Source organism: Mastacembelus armatus, chromosome 10 (assembly GCF_900324485.2).
Source record: "Mastacembelus armatus chromosome 10, fMasArm1.2, whole genome shotgun sequence".
Lineage (NCBI taxonomy): Eukaryota > Metazoa > Chordata > Actinopteri > Synbranchiformes > Mastacembelidae > Mastacembelus > Mastacembelus armatus.
In genome coordinates this window covers 13,367,214-13,382,019 of record NC_046642.1, presented here as the reverse complement: position 1 = coordinate 13,382,019, position 14,806 = coordinate 13,367,214, and the positions used below count along the sequence as shown (strand labels likewise).

At 39.8% G+C, this 14,806-nt stretch overlaps 1 protein-coding gene across 2 annotated transcripts in view; it reads right to left on the bottom strand.

Annotated features, from left to right (window-relative positions):
• spock1 (SPARC (osteonectin), cwcv and kazal like domains proteoglycan 1) overlaps window positions 1-14,806 on the bottom strand; it is an 85,059-nt gene that overhangs the window by 8,539 nt on the left and 61,714 nt on the right. For both annotated transcript variants that reach the window (XM_026330390.1, XM_026330389.1), the window contains exons 6-8: window positions 13,343-13,451; window positions 10,592-10,724; window positions 7,345-7,465 (exon numbers count right to left, since the gene is read on the bottom strand). In XM_026330390.1, the coding sequence (XP_026186175.1) occupies window positions 7,345-7,465; window positions 10,592-10,724; window positions 13,343-13,451 (363 nt within the window). The remainder of the gene's footprint in view (window positions 1-7,344; window positions 7,466-10,591; window positions 10,725-13,342; window positions 13,452-14,806) is intronic.

Here is a 14,806-nt window from a genome sequence, read left to right as displayed (position 1 = left end):
TCCAACCCATCACAAATTGTTTGACAGTGAACGTCTTTTACTCAAAATGAAGTGATAGTAGACAGCCAGACACACACAGGCTGCTTTCACACAGGAGAAGTTATCGATCAGAGCTATGGGTCAGATATCAAACATTGAGTCATGGTTGGGGATTACCTTCTCATCCTTCTTCCTTCCTCCCTCCTGCCCTCGCACCCCAACACTTCCTCGCCTCTGCTGCCTTTTATGTCAGCAAACTGAGATCAGTAAAATATGGCAGCCAAAAAGAAAAAAAAAATGCAACCACAAGCCTTCTTATTTTCTGTTCCATTAACAGATACAAACAGGACAAATAAGAGAGGCTCAAGGAGGTCTTCTTTTATTAAGTTAAGAACAACAATGACAACAAGCCAATTAAGGAGAAGGTGTAATGTTGCCATGGATAAATAGGCACTTTCAGACCAAACAGTTCCAGGGAAACAGCTCTAGGAACTACAGACATTGAAGGGCTTTTTTCTATTCATATTCACACTGTCAGTATGAATGCTGAAATAACATAAGCTGGCTGATGATTGGCATGGAGATTTCACTTCTGCAACATTACCACTACTAAAATTAACTTTGCAAAATGCTGGTTGCCAGTCCTGCACTGGCTTTAAATAGTGTACTGTAAACACACGTCAGTCGTGCTTCTTATTGTACTGAAAAGTACTTACTCTGAAGTAGGAGCTTAAAAAAGTCCTGTGGTTTGTAAACACAAAAAAAAAGGTGAATTTCTTGTAAGGGTTCTAAGAAATATGAAAAGTTCCCCCTAGTCTGAAAGCTCCTGATGTTGATAAGTGGCTTCAGTATAAGAAATAAGCTATTTGCAGTTCCTGTTTCCATGTACAGAAGGCGGTCACAGTATTTTCATACTGAAGAAAACTTTGAAATGTGATGATCCTCAATCAAACAAGCATCAATCAATCAAAGTATTTCAGTGTTTGTCAGAATTGTCATTTTAATCAACACCTTTTGACCATCTTATACCACTAGAGGTTTCTCTTATTCATTTCCCTAGTTTGGCACAAATATGCAATAGTCTAGCACCATCATCAGATCCTGACTGCCATTAGGAGGTAATTGAGTGCAGCTTTCCCAAATTGCAATCCCTCCAGGTCGATTTACATCATGAGATAAATGTGCCCCCGAGGCTTTGAATCCTTTCACGGGTCTCATTTATAATTTATGAATGATTAACAAAGTTTGCCATATAAAAGGGAAGGAGTGGCTCTAAATCCAGACAGTGGAAAGGTGGGTGGTGATCACCTTGAGACATCAGGAGCATGGTCTGATCAGATCAAGATGAAAGGCACGGGGGGGGATGCAGTGCAGCAAGGTGACACTTCTTAGCAAGGTAACAGCAAAAGAAAGAAATGGGCTGAGACATTCAGGTAGGAGATATGAGGAAGATAGAAGGTCAGATTCATTAAAAAGATACAAGCGTATGTTTGATTTTCTTTGCCCCAAGCTATCAGCTCTCCAGGAACAATCTCACTGGCACTGAGTTAAGGTTAGCCCAGATAATGATCAGTAATACACTGTCTGCACCGACACAGAGACAGGTAGAGACAGAAGTGAGGCCACTACAAAGACAAAGTCAGAAAGAACCAGTTCGAAGTTTTGGCCCTTAAGAATGACACTATTTTTGCAAAGTGAGCTCATTTTTAAACATTTGCTTCATCAGCCATTTACTGATACAGGGGGACTTGGATTATACCTGGACTTTGAACGTTTGCTTTGAGGTTAAAATGAAAGTTAAGCTTAGCAGGCTTTGATGGCCAACAACAGATCATCTTAAAATAAAAACAAAAGGCATTTGTGATTGTCTTCCATAATGTAAATGAAAGAGTTTTCACCTGACACATATAGTTAAATACCCTGCAGAGCCACAAGGGTATTCACATATTATGGATATTTAGACTTGTGCAATGAAGGGAATAAGATTCTTTCACAGCTGATGTGTTGACTTGTCAAAAACAGAACATGTGTGACTAATAACTATGGCTTTGTCCTATTCACATGTCCCAGTACACCATGACAGTGTGACTGTGAGCCAGCATGAACACTGAAGCTAAAGCAGTTAGTAGAATTCAACCATCATTCATTTCACAAATTACTCCTGCTTTTTTCCCCACTGTGACATGTCAATAAAAGCCTTTCCCATGAGGTCACCAACGTCCATGATGGCTCTGGCTTCTCTGAGTAAAGGCTGTGTGTGTGTGTGTGCGTCTGTGTGTGTGTGTGTGTGTGTGTGCAGTGCTTTAAAGTTTGGATCGGATAATGCGGCATTCATGTAACATCGACAGAATGGGATGGAAAATCCCTTATTAGTCTGACATGGGGTTATTTCATGATGGTTAGTTCCATTTCTCTCCTTGTAGCCACACCAGATATATAGCCTAAATAAGATACTTCTGTTGTGCTACATATTTAGAAGTGTGTAGCTGTTTTTTATTCAGCTTAGCTGGTCTTGAAGCCATTTTAGCCCACGAGCGAAGTACCAAAGCCATCACAAGTTCCAGATATCTCAGACTTGGATCGATTTAGATGCTCAGCCATAAACATGCCTTAAGTGAAAAACACTGACTGTTGGTAGGAGAAGAGATGGAAATGTTGTATACCCAACCATCCACCTGTCATCTTCCCTATGAGGTTTTGCATCATCATAACAACCTCCTGGCCACACAAGGATAGCTTGTCAATAAACCATAAACATTGTTTGTATTTATAGTTTGTAAGTATTCGAACTAACGGCCTGTGCTGCTCAGTATGGCTCAATAGGACATACTAAAAATGCTTTAGAGGCACTCTTCAAACTGGTCAGCACTCTGGGGAAAAAAAAAAATCCCTAAGCAACTGGCATGTGTTAGGAGAGGATAGGAAGTGTGCAGGCGGTGTAGAGGCGAACACAGTCTGTCCTCCTGTGGGTTCTCTGTGGAGCCGTGAGGCAAAATTGCCAGGAAAAATTTAATTTAGCGAGGGGATTTAGCCCATTCAGTCTCTAATGGTTCTCTTTGTTTTGTCAGTGTTTTTGTTCAACTGTAGCCAAGAGAAAATTCACCATTATTGTTAAAAAAAAAAAAAAAGATCCCATTGACTATAACCAGTACTGACTCTCAGCTTTTACACATGATCACCAACAGGATCGCTTTGTATCAGGTCGAGCTGTTGTTTATATGAGCGTGATGATGTTTGGTGTCACGGACGAGCTGCCTCAGAGGCAGATGACAGATCAAATTAGATCTCAGTGCATCTGAGTCAGTTTTAACCTTTGCTGACAAACAAAGATGGCGGTGGATCAGGTTTATCATTCATTTAAGAAATGTCATTAAATTAAAGATTACAGAAAAAAAAAACAACGAGCAATCAACATGTACAATTAACTTGTAATTACTGTCTAATCTTTAATTTTCTTCTAATTTCTCATCTCCAGACAGTCTGGACATCTGTCTTTGCAGGGTAGGATACTGTAGTGACTTTGCAGAATCCATTTGTGTGACACTGCAACAAGTTTGACCCAGTGTCAAAAGCTAAGGAAAGGGTTTTATCCAAAAATGCATCTGTTTCACAGTCACAATGAATAAAAGAGCAGAGAATACAAACAGTTAGAGATGGAACTTTAACTCAACCCTGTGCACAGTGATGGATTGCAGACTTGAGCCAGAAAATAAATGAGTAAGAGATATGGGATGGGACAGATGAGACTGACAAACACAGAGTGGCATGTTCCCCACACGCCTACCAGTGCTCAGCGAAAAGAAAAGGTTGTTAGTGTGGTTGAAGGTAGAAGTATGATTTTTGCAACCTTCCAATCTGCCTTGTCAAATAAAAGACAATGCATGTCAAATAAACAGTCTTACTGCAGCACACACGTCTCATCTACAACTGTGAAGCAAAATCGATGGAATGAGAAGAAGGAAAGAGAGATGAGAGGCACTAAATTTACACACCATATACTCTTCTTAAATGTAGTTTCTCACATTTAATAAAACCTCTCCCATTAGTTCCTTTGTGGTTTTTAAACATGTTGTACAGTTGCTACTATATAGTCACTAGTTTTTAGCCTAAATGTGAATTTTAACTTCAGTATAATGCCCTCAGACATTACAACATGACAAAAAGTAACACATTAATTTTGTGAATTTGTTGTAATTCTGCTAACAACCCCATGATGCAATGCTTCACATTTTGTTGACGTGAAGGCCACAGCTGTCAATAGAGTGTCTGAAATGTAAACAGCCACTTGCTATTGAGTAAACTGTTGAAAAAGGAGTAGTGAATGAATGAATGGGTGAGTGATTTTGTTTAACAGATCTGGCAACACCATAATCAATAAAAAAAAACGTTTTCTGTCAATTGACTGTGATTAGGGTGTAGCAGAAGTGCAAAACTGTAGTTTTATCAGGGAAGGGCATTTTTTTGTGCCATGAATGATTTAGTGTTGTTTTAACCGTAATGATTCACATTTTCATCTCTTGTACATTAATTAGTGTAGTATCTTGTAGTATGATGCTACCATTAAAATGGGCTTAATTAACCTCACCTAAACATACTGCTGTCGAACTGTACTGCATTATAGAGAGAATTGTTTCTGTTATTTATCCCAGTCTCAATTATATAAATGGGGTGGATAAAATAATAAAAGCATCTGTCAGTATAAACCAAACTGCCATCTTCCAAAATGATCATACAGTTGAATCATCACCTCTCTTAAACATTTTTACCTTCATGGACGTAGGATTTATTGCAGGACTATTAGACCGCACGAGTTTTAGCTTGTGTACCTAACACACTGTCGGCTGGGAGAATATTTATGTCTGACAAGACCTCCTCACACTCTGGCTTTAAACAGTCCAGCTCCACTGCCACTTTAATTAGCTTAGTTCTGCCTGTCCAGCTCATTTCTCTTGATGTCAACTTATCGTGACACTCACCTCATCTGCCCTCCGCACAAATGAGCTTCTACACACACACACATACACAAACACACACAAACACATGCACGCACGCACACACGCTCTCTCACGCACACACACACACACACACACACACACAAACACACAAACACTTTTTGCTAAATGTTTCCACTTCTTGCGCTTTATTAAATTCATCTCTCCTGTTTCATGTGCCTTTCGCAAAATAATTAAATTTAAAAAATCAAGCATGACCAAGGTGACATTTCATGAGGTGACTGAGAAAGTCTAAAAAAAAAAAAAGCAAGATGTTTTCAAATATGTCAGAGTGTGCTTTAAACTTTGAAATTGCGGATACATGAAGACATGAGGGAATCATTTGGAACATTAAATTTAATGCTTTTTTTTTCTTTTTATTTCCTGTAATTTCAGCCATTAAAAATGTATCTACAAATATATTTGCTAGTATTTATAAAGTCTAATATTTTAAATCCTGGCACATGTGGCAACAATGCATGGGAGTTATTTACCAGTATTCCCAGTAAAGACATAGTGTGCATTTCCAGTTAGTACATACAGTTAAATTTGCTGTTGCCACAGAACATCTTCAGTGTAAAATGAAGCACTATTCTACCAAACTGTTGTATAACAACACAACAAGCCTGTTTACTGTACAAGTGATGTTTATGGAGCTCCAGTTGGAGACACAGGTGTTGTGTGAACTGTGATATTTGCCAGTTTGGTATTAATGTTAAAACCCAGTTTGAACCTGTGGATATTGGTAAACACAGAGGAGTGATCGCACATACCGAACTGCTGCGATCTTTTAACAGTTACCATAGGAACACAATCTGACACACGGTATTTTCCTCACCTAGTGCCATCTCCATCTGTTTACCATTTTTTGTTGCAGATTTAATGAGAGATTTTATCAGGTTGGGAGACGACAAACACACGTTTCATTCATCCCTGCTACCTCTGAATGCACAAACATTTGGGCTTGCTATCTCGCTGATGGTCTGGGGACAGGCTGTACTGAAAAAGTGCAGTGACTTTCGTGTCAATTAGAAGCCAATAAGAAGCTCAATCAGAATTATATGTGGGAGGGAAAGACTAAGTTTAAACTGAAAATGTACTGAGCCTCAAAGAAAAAAGTAAATGTATTGCTGCATGTTGACACTGTCCAAGATGTCTCTTCATTCAAACTCAACAACTGTTCGTTCCCAGAGCCAAGATCTCAGCAGACCAAACACACATTTATAGTTTCTACTGAGCAAAGCTGGAGGGGAATTAATTAGGCAGTAGTCAAGTTGGTAAAACACTTCTCTCTTACAACATCACTCTCTGTTCTCCCCATCATTCAGCCTTAAACTAATGAAGGAGAGTGTAAGATAAAGAGAGAGCCATCATTAATTAGCAGGCACTTTCCTTTTGAATTAAATGTGCCTGATGAACCTCGAGATCCTAATAAATGCTTCCTAATCAGTGAGTGATTAGTGAGGGAAGAATATGTGTATGTTGTACAGTATGTGTGTATGAAGGATATCAGCATGGTCAATATTCAACATCCCATCATAGATAAATAGATAGATAGACTACTATCACAAACACGCATGCACGCAATCTCGTTTCCAATGTGGACACCACATCTCAATGCTTTGAATTGATTTCCTGAAGAGTTACAATAACCTTAACCCTAACCACAATATGCCTTACTCTAACCTTAGTCTAACCTTGAACCAGACTGTCACATTAAAATTTGATCACACACACACACACGCACACGCACACGCACACACACACACACACACACACACACACACACACACACACACACACACACAAAACTACAACCATCCCACTACCCTGCATTTGGGAGAGAGGAAACCTGTAACAATAACAATCCATCCTTTTCTGTGCTGCTTTCCTTTAGATTGCATTTCTCTCCAGAATCTCTCCATCCATCTGCTGAAATCCCATTTTCATGACAAACAATAAGACACACACACTCACTCCATCACTGTACCCTGTACCTGTCAGAGAAGTGTCAGAGGAGTGTGTGTGTGTGTGGTGTAGCCATGTGTTTATCTAACTGAACTCAAAAATGATAGAAGCAGAGAACAGAACCATTTTTCTGCACATTCATCCTTTCATCCTTTTATCTACACTTTTCATTTTCATTCATATACTCACACATACTGTAAATCCCTACAACACATACTGTACGGTCAGAAAAATACTAAAAAGAGGTTTGACTTTAGCTCGTATTGTATATTTAGTGATAACAGGGAAGATAAACAAGAAGCAGCCTCATTGAGAAGTAATTTGATCTAAATTCAAAGATGTAGCTGTGTTTGCAGTGTGAATAATTAATAATTAATGCATCAGAGAGTTTTAGTGTTGTACTCACCAGCCATGTCAGTCTTATGTGGTGGTTTTCTAAGCTCCTGACCGGGCAAACAAGGACACAGCCCATCACATTTTACTGAAATTGTCTTCCCAGACAGGCAGCTCTGAAACTCCAACTTACACTGTAAAAAACACAAAAAATATGGGTAATTTAACAGACTCGCTTGAGATCACCTCTGGAAGTGTTCTCTAAAGCCTTAAAAAACAACCCAAATAATATTATTAGGGATATTTGGGTTCTTGGGCTCAGAGACCACAAATGAATGACAAAAACAGACTTTCTAGTTGAATCACATATCCCAGAATCTGGTGAAACTAGTGGAAATGGCAACATTTTGACCCCATAGGATAAACTACAGTATTACCTTCTTTCTTCCATTTATCTCACACCCGACCTGACTGGAAGATGGGATATGTCAACACAGCTACCTTTCATGCAGACTACAAATATATGTGGCATTTGGAAAACATGGGCAATGACTGGATGTGGCACATCTAATGAAGAGAGACATCAAGGAAAGTTTATGTTCCAGTGTTTTTGGATGCTGACCTTACCACAGGTGAGATGCCAAGGTATTTTAATCTGTTTTATTTATAGATGTGAAATACTAATACATTCAGATTCCCTTTTAAATAAATGGCAGCACTATTAGAGAAGAATCAACAATTGTAGACACAATAGTTAATCACAACCAGGCAAAAACTGAACATTAAATGGTGTTAAGTTAAGGAACAGATTTGCTGAGACAGGATTGCTCATTTGTCTTTGATGAAAACGAGTCCAGCAGCCATGTAGACAAACCATTAGACGTAGAGATGCTCAGTGACATTCTATTATTCACTAAAGTACAAACCTAATGCAACGCAAAAAGCAAGATGGACTACTTCAGAATGTAATTTAACAGTATAAATCTAATTCCAGGTAAGTGAGGAGTAAGAAATTGTTTGGACTAGTTGGGGGAAAATCCAATTACAATATCCTTCCAAGAGGAATAATGAAAACTGAAATGAGTTATGTAAATTTTGTTTGTGAGATGATGACAACAGGTTTTGTCAGAGTGAGACCATGACTGTGCATAAACATCTCTACATATATCATGCCCTGCACAGGCTTCGTCTTATCCTGCCAGCACTTTCACTTCCCACGTTCAAATTCAAATCCATCATTTCCTCTGTCACCTCTTTGATAGCGCTGCTAATGTTGCCTAATGAAATTTGTTGACAAAGGAACAGCATGCTGTCCTGTTCCCAACATATCGAATTAGAGAGACCAGGGGAGAGAAAACGAGAGACAGAGAGAGTGAGAGAGAGAGAGAGAGACAGAGAGAGTGAGAGTGAGAGAGAGAGAGAGAGAGAGTGAGAGTGAGAGAGAGAGAAGTGAGAGAGAGAGTGAGATTGAGAGTGAGAGAGAGAGAGAGAGAGAACAAGCTTAGGAAATGAATGACCTCCCGCAGTCACTGTCAGCACACTGAGAGGCCCCATGAATCTTTACATTTGTCTCTCTCCAGGGGTTAATGTGGTTTTGATGAAACAGTGCTTTAACACCTGACTTGGTGGAGTAAAAATAGAGGAGATGAGCAGAGAAGAGTGGAAAAGAAAGGAGAAGAGAGGAAGTATGATTTAAGATGAGGGAAGTAATGGACTTAACTTAGTGGGCTGAAACCTCTCTGGAGATAAGAGCACTGTCCTCTTAATGGGATCGTGAGTGTGTGTGTGAGGGTGTGTGTGGTTACGATGAGGGAGGCATGTAATGTAATAATAAAACATGAATAAGCTTCAGACCGAGCAGCTCACTGGTGAGCAGAGTTTAAGTTGGGCCACAGGGACCCATCACTCCACCAGCTAACAGAACCCCTCCAACTAAATTACCGCAGAGAGCAGAGGGACTCACCAGCCCTCTGTCTCCTTTTGTTCTTCCTCCATCCTATTGTTTCTCCTTTAATGCTTCTCTCCTCAGCACAGCCCAACTCTCCAACAGGTATGTTATTAGGAAGGACCCCACTTCCTCTTTCACAATGAGATGTAACTCCACATCTCGAGGTTGCTTCATGCTTCCAGGTTGGAGGCTTAACTCTGCTCACCAACACCAACATCACACTCACCAAATACCAGGGGATCCTTTCATTTTCTGCAGAGCCGAGCTAACAGCCAGGGCTGATGTGTGAAAGAACAAGCTTCCCAGCAAAGAAAACATGGCAGCATTTGGACTCCTTTTGTAAGTAAGCTTGCTTTGATTGACCATCTCCCCTCAGACACTATTACACATCTGTGATTGAAACACTGCAACAAATAAAGGCACAACAGTCTGCAGGTGTCCTGCTCATAGCCAGGGTTACTTTGCCATTACTCCTTCCACAAAGACTTTGATTCAGCAGAGCAAGACACTTGGGGTGTCTTCTATTGTCCATTTATATCAGGTCTCTGTGTATTAGATTGCACTTCACCCCTGAAACCAAAAGACTGAACTCAGGAGCAATAAGATAATATGAATGTGGATGTCAATAAGAATCCAGAGTCTGTTATCTCAAGGAGAGACACAATATACTTCACTTTTTTTATGTGTTTTTCTGCTACCTTCCCAGTCTGGTCTTCCTCTGCTTATTTCCTTCTTGACTAATCACTAACATTAATTGTAAATCCACCACTATGGCACTGGCGCACTATGGTGAGCTATGTGTAATGTAATGTAGCTGAGCTGTAGCTGCAAATGGGGCTATAGAGTCAAATGAGATGATGAAGTTCCGAGAGCTCTTCCAAGTGATCCAGGTATTATTTTTCACTGGTACAAGGACCTTCGGCAGCTGGCCCTCTCCTCAGTCATCTGCTCAACAGCTACCAGAAAAGTACTGCTAAAATCTACACATGGAGGAGGACAGCAGTCAACACATACTGTATGTGGGAAAATGAGACAGCTTAGGAGGGAAAGAGGAGGAGGAAAGAAGGTAGATAAGGCATGAGAAAGATTGGGAAGTAGAGAAGTGACAAACGAGGAAGAGAAATACAATATCATTTATCAAGATAAAAAAAAAAAAAAAAAAAAAAAAAAAAGAGTGGAACATCATCTCAAATGTTTACACCATAAATTATAGATTCCAAAAACTCTGCAAGTGCTGTTGTATGTCTTGAAGCAATTCTGCGCTTGCTCTTTTGGCTGAAAACAAACTGAATTATTGAAAAATGATGTTCAACTGATAAAAAGAAAATGAAAAGATAGGAGAGAGGGAGGACAAAGAGTGTGACTATCTCACCTTGGAGGAGTAAGTGTGTCCATCAGATCCACAAACAGGAGTTGATTGGAAGGCTGAGCAGAGCCTACATTTCCCATGAGCACCAGCTTCAAGTCTATGCTTGTGTCCTACGCTGCCTTTCCTGGGTTTCACACTGAGAGAGAGGGAAACGCTTCTTAATTTCATAAAGTCATGACTTTGAATTTTCACAGTGAAGTGAGGTCTTCACATATATGAAAACAGAAAACAATCAATAACTGCAGCGCTAGAAGTCAAAACCTTTCTCATGCATTTTCACACAAAAATACTTTTCTTAAATCTACAAGGGGAAATTGCAAATGCAGCGATAGCTCTCCAAACTAACAGAATCAGTTCTCTACTGAGGAGAAAGTTTGTAAAGTATTTCTGCTTGTCAGGGTCAACTGAAGTAGAGCGAATCCTGATTGGTCCACAGAGGCCTTTTCAATAACCAGTGTAATTACATTTGATCCAAATCTTGCAGCAATTTTCTGTCTAAGTGCTTTCACTGAACACCCTGCTGCCTCCTGATCTGCCGGGCAGAGATAGAATTAGAGCCAGACAGACTCTTTACAGAGAAACGAATGTGACGACAAGTGATGCAAAGTGAACATCAGAAGTGAACAGGTGGAGATTTCACAGTCACACAACCCCTGCTGCATCAACAAAATCTGTGCACATGTAACTGGCACTTCAGAGGAAAAGCACAACATGAGCATAAACTGTCTTATTTACTGCTGAGATATTAATTTGTTTACGACATTATGGTCTGCTTGAATTTCAGACAAAGGTCAGATACCGTACGCTGTAACATATGTAAGAGTCCATCAGTCAGTCCCTTGGGATACGTCTAAGCTGTGTAAAACTACAATATTAAAATCCCAAGCAGCGTGTCAACCATTTTGTTAGTTCTTAAGAAGTGTCACCCTCACCGACTGAGCTGCAGCCATTGCCACAGAAGATTAGACATGCACACTGCACCAATGAATAAAACATTGCTGGCAGATCTGGCAAGATACAGCTAAGACGGAATTTAGAAGTTGATAAACACTGTGCGAGATGCTTCCCCTCATCTATGTCCCAATCAAACCCAAAGCTTCTCATCGTCTTAGATCGAGCAGCCTCATAAACGCGGTGAAGCACAAGTAGCATTCAAGTTATTAGTATCATCTGCAGGTCAGCTGAATTGGTTTATTCATGACAAATATTCACACAGAGGTAGGGAGTTACAGGGTCTCCAGAGAGTGTAAAGACCCGTAGACACATTAAACCTTAAACAGGAATAAGAGATCGCTCTTTCTTTTTCTCTCTCACACACCGCTGTACTTCAGCCCCCTGCTGACAGCGCCCATGTTGCTCTAATCTGAAAAGACTCTGATTTGACGGCACAATAGGCTCCTCACAGCAGGACGGAGGTGCACGCAGATCAACACTGTGAGCCGCAATAATTGATTCTAAATTATAGCTTACTACAACTGTAACTGTCCAAGCCTGCAGCCAGGCATTATCAATTTAGAAGGGAACGCAAGACTGTGCAGAACCACATCAATCTGAAGAAGAAACTCTGTTTAGGATTTGCGCATTCACAGCTCCTTAGTAGAAAAAAAAAAAAAAATTTGTTGAGACAAGAATAATCAACTAGACACGTAGTACAAGCTGCACCGTGGTGTACATTAACTGCCTTCCACAGTATCCTTCTGCAAATAACAACAAATTATTGCAATTATTGCAACAAAATTTGGATTTGCCCTCTGAGAGGACACTGATTCTGTGTTATACTAATTACTGCAACCAAATCAACTCATGTAGATAAAACAATATCATGGTCTAGAGCGTCGATGAGCAAGGCTTTTGGGGACACATTCATTTCAGGTGAATCATTTTATATATTAAACAGCAAACAGGACTTGTAATTAATGCAGTACAAAAAAGAAAACATTAAAAAAAACCAAACATCTTAGGAGCTAATGACTTGAGGAAATCAATTAAACCAAAGACAGAGGAAACACATTCGGGTATCTTTTGGGGGTAATGCTTCTTGAACTGAAAAATTGAAAAACCTTAAAATTGCCAACATGACAAGGTTGAAAACACAAACAAATTGTGAGCTGACAGAGTCCAAAGAGCAAACAGATAGTCTTATGAAAATTAATTGGTGGTGAGAATATGTGTCTGTGTGTCTGTCACTGAAGCAGACTGGATTCTTATGCACAGCTAACACGCAAAACACAAAATGCTACTTTATTTCATGCTTCTGCTGGGTGTAATTTGTCTAACCTGCCCTGAGGGTCTTTAGCATAATAAAGTTCAACTTTGCATAGTCATTCTGAGACGTTTAGTTCAATTTAATAACAGTTCCATATGTATAAAGGCAGCACATCTTGCATTATAAGCAAGCACAACTCCACTGTTCTGTTGTTTTGACACTGGGTTAACCCTGATGACTCTGATTAACCCCTCAAATTACATACTGTGCTGTGTTATCATCTTGACACTTCATGACTTTTACATAATTTTACGTAAATTGTTCATAAATGTGACATTGATATGGTGAGATGTCCACAGATAATGTTAGATGAGTTCTATTCAATCTATTAGGTTTCGTCAAGAGAATAGAAAAAGTTAGAAAACTGGTTGATTTTGCAATTGTTGATATTCTTTATGGCCCCAGACAATGAAGAAATAAATGCAATGTTAACAAAACTAAGGATTTAAAAAAAAAAAAAAAAAAAAAAAGACATAACTGGTTGTTACCTGTGAACTGGCTGCTTGTGATTGGTGCAGATGGCTGTCTGGTAGTCATGGCTGATGCACACTTTGTGAGGAGGGCAGCGCACCTTCACACAGGGATCCTTTGTGGCGTCTGGACAAACAGGAAGAGAGCAAGAGACAAACTCTAAAATCCCTGAACTGCAAAACTAAGATGAGCTGGAGTATTAGCACAATGTAGTGCTGAAGTTGAAAGTTGATGCAGCAAAAAACTATAAAACTACTCTTTTGGTTTTCCGGCTGGCAAATTCTGAAATGGAGCAGGCAGAAAAACAGCTGGGATTGGAGAAAAATACAGTAAAGAAAAAATGGTAAAAGGTGCGAAATGAACGTTGACTTTTCCGCAGTGCGAGCTGCTTAATGAGGACTATTCACTCTGAGCGTCAACCCCATCCTCTTCCAAATCAATCTCCACATTGACATTATAGCTGTGGCAGCCAGGCACAGCTGGCTGGTGTCCAAGGTGACAAAAGATCAAAGCAGCTCATTGACTCTGAGCATTGTGTCATTTCACACTAGGCTAACAGCACAAACCCACTTTCACTTGACAGACAGAAGAGACGGAGAAAAACGGAGGAGGAGGAGGTGAAACAGACACAGCAGAGATGAAAGGTTTTAGTACAAATGAAGTGAGAGACAAGCCAGCATCCAGCAGTACACTGGTCTGATGGTCATAGTGGCCCTGACAAAAACACAGGTTGTAACCAGTATTAAAGAAACATAAAAGCCTTCTGATAATATTTTTTAAAAAATCAACTAAAATGACAAAGCTAATAAAATGAGATCAAAGTCAAGGCAGCCCTCATACGGGACGCACATGCTGTTCATCATAGACTAAAAATGGGTTAAAATCCCAAATCCTGCTTTGTGCTCTACTCATTACAATGTGGCTTCGTACTTTATAACACACAATTGGCCCTTCTCCCATCAGGGGCTGTTAATGGGTTGTGCTGGAGCCACAGCTGGTGTCTAATGCAAACATCAACTAGTTTCTGACCTGATCACACACTGTGCTGCTGTTTACATGCTGGTTTATCAGCATTAAATCAGCCAGAGACCCAGACATGAGGCTGGTTCTTCTTCTCTCTGCTCATGGTAATACTGGAATTTTTACAACCATCTATATACGAATGAATGAACAGTCACACATATCAACCTTAAAAATGTGCAACTGCAAACGTAACTGGAGCTGTCAGAGATATAGCTATAGATATAGAGTTTTCTTTGCCCTTTGGGTTTAAGAACAAACACATGCAATAAAGATAGTGAAGCTTAGATAGTCTCAGGGGATGCGATTTGTAGTACACTACACACATCTGTCATAACCGAGCAACATATCTGTTTCCTTACAATCTGTGAAGCACATACACAAATGCAAAAAAGCATTTACAAGCCGGTGTGCCTTCACATATTCTCCAGAATGCAGAGTGATGATGTGTCAGCCTCTCT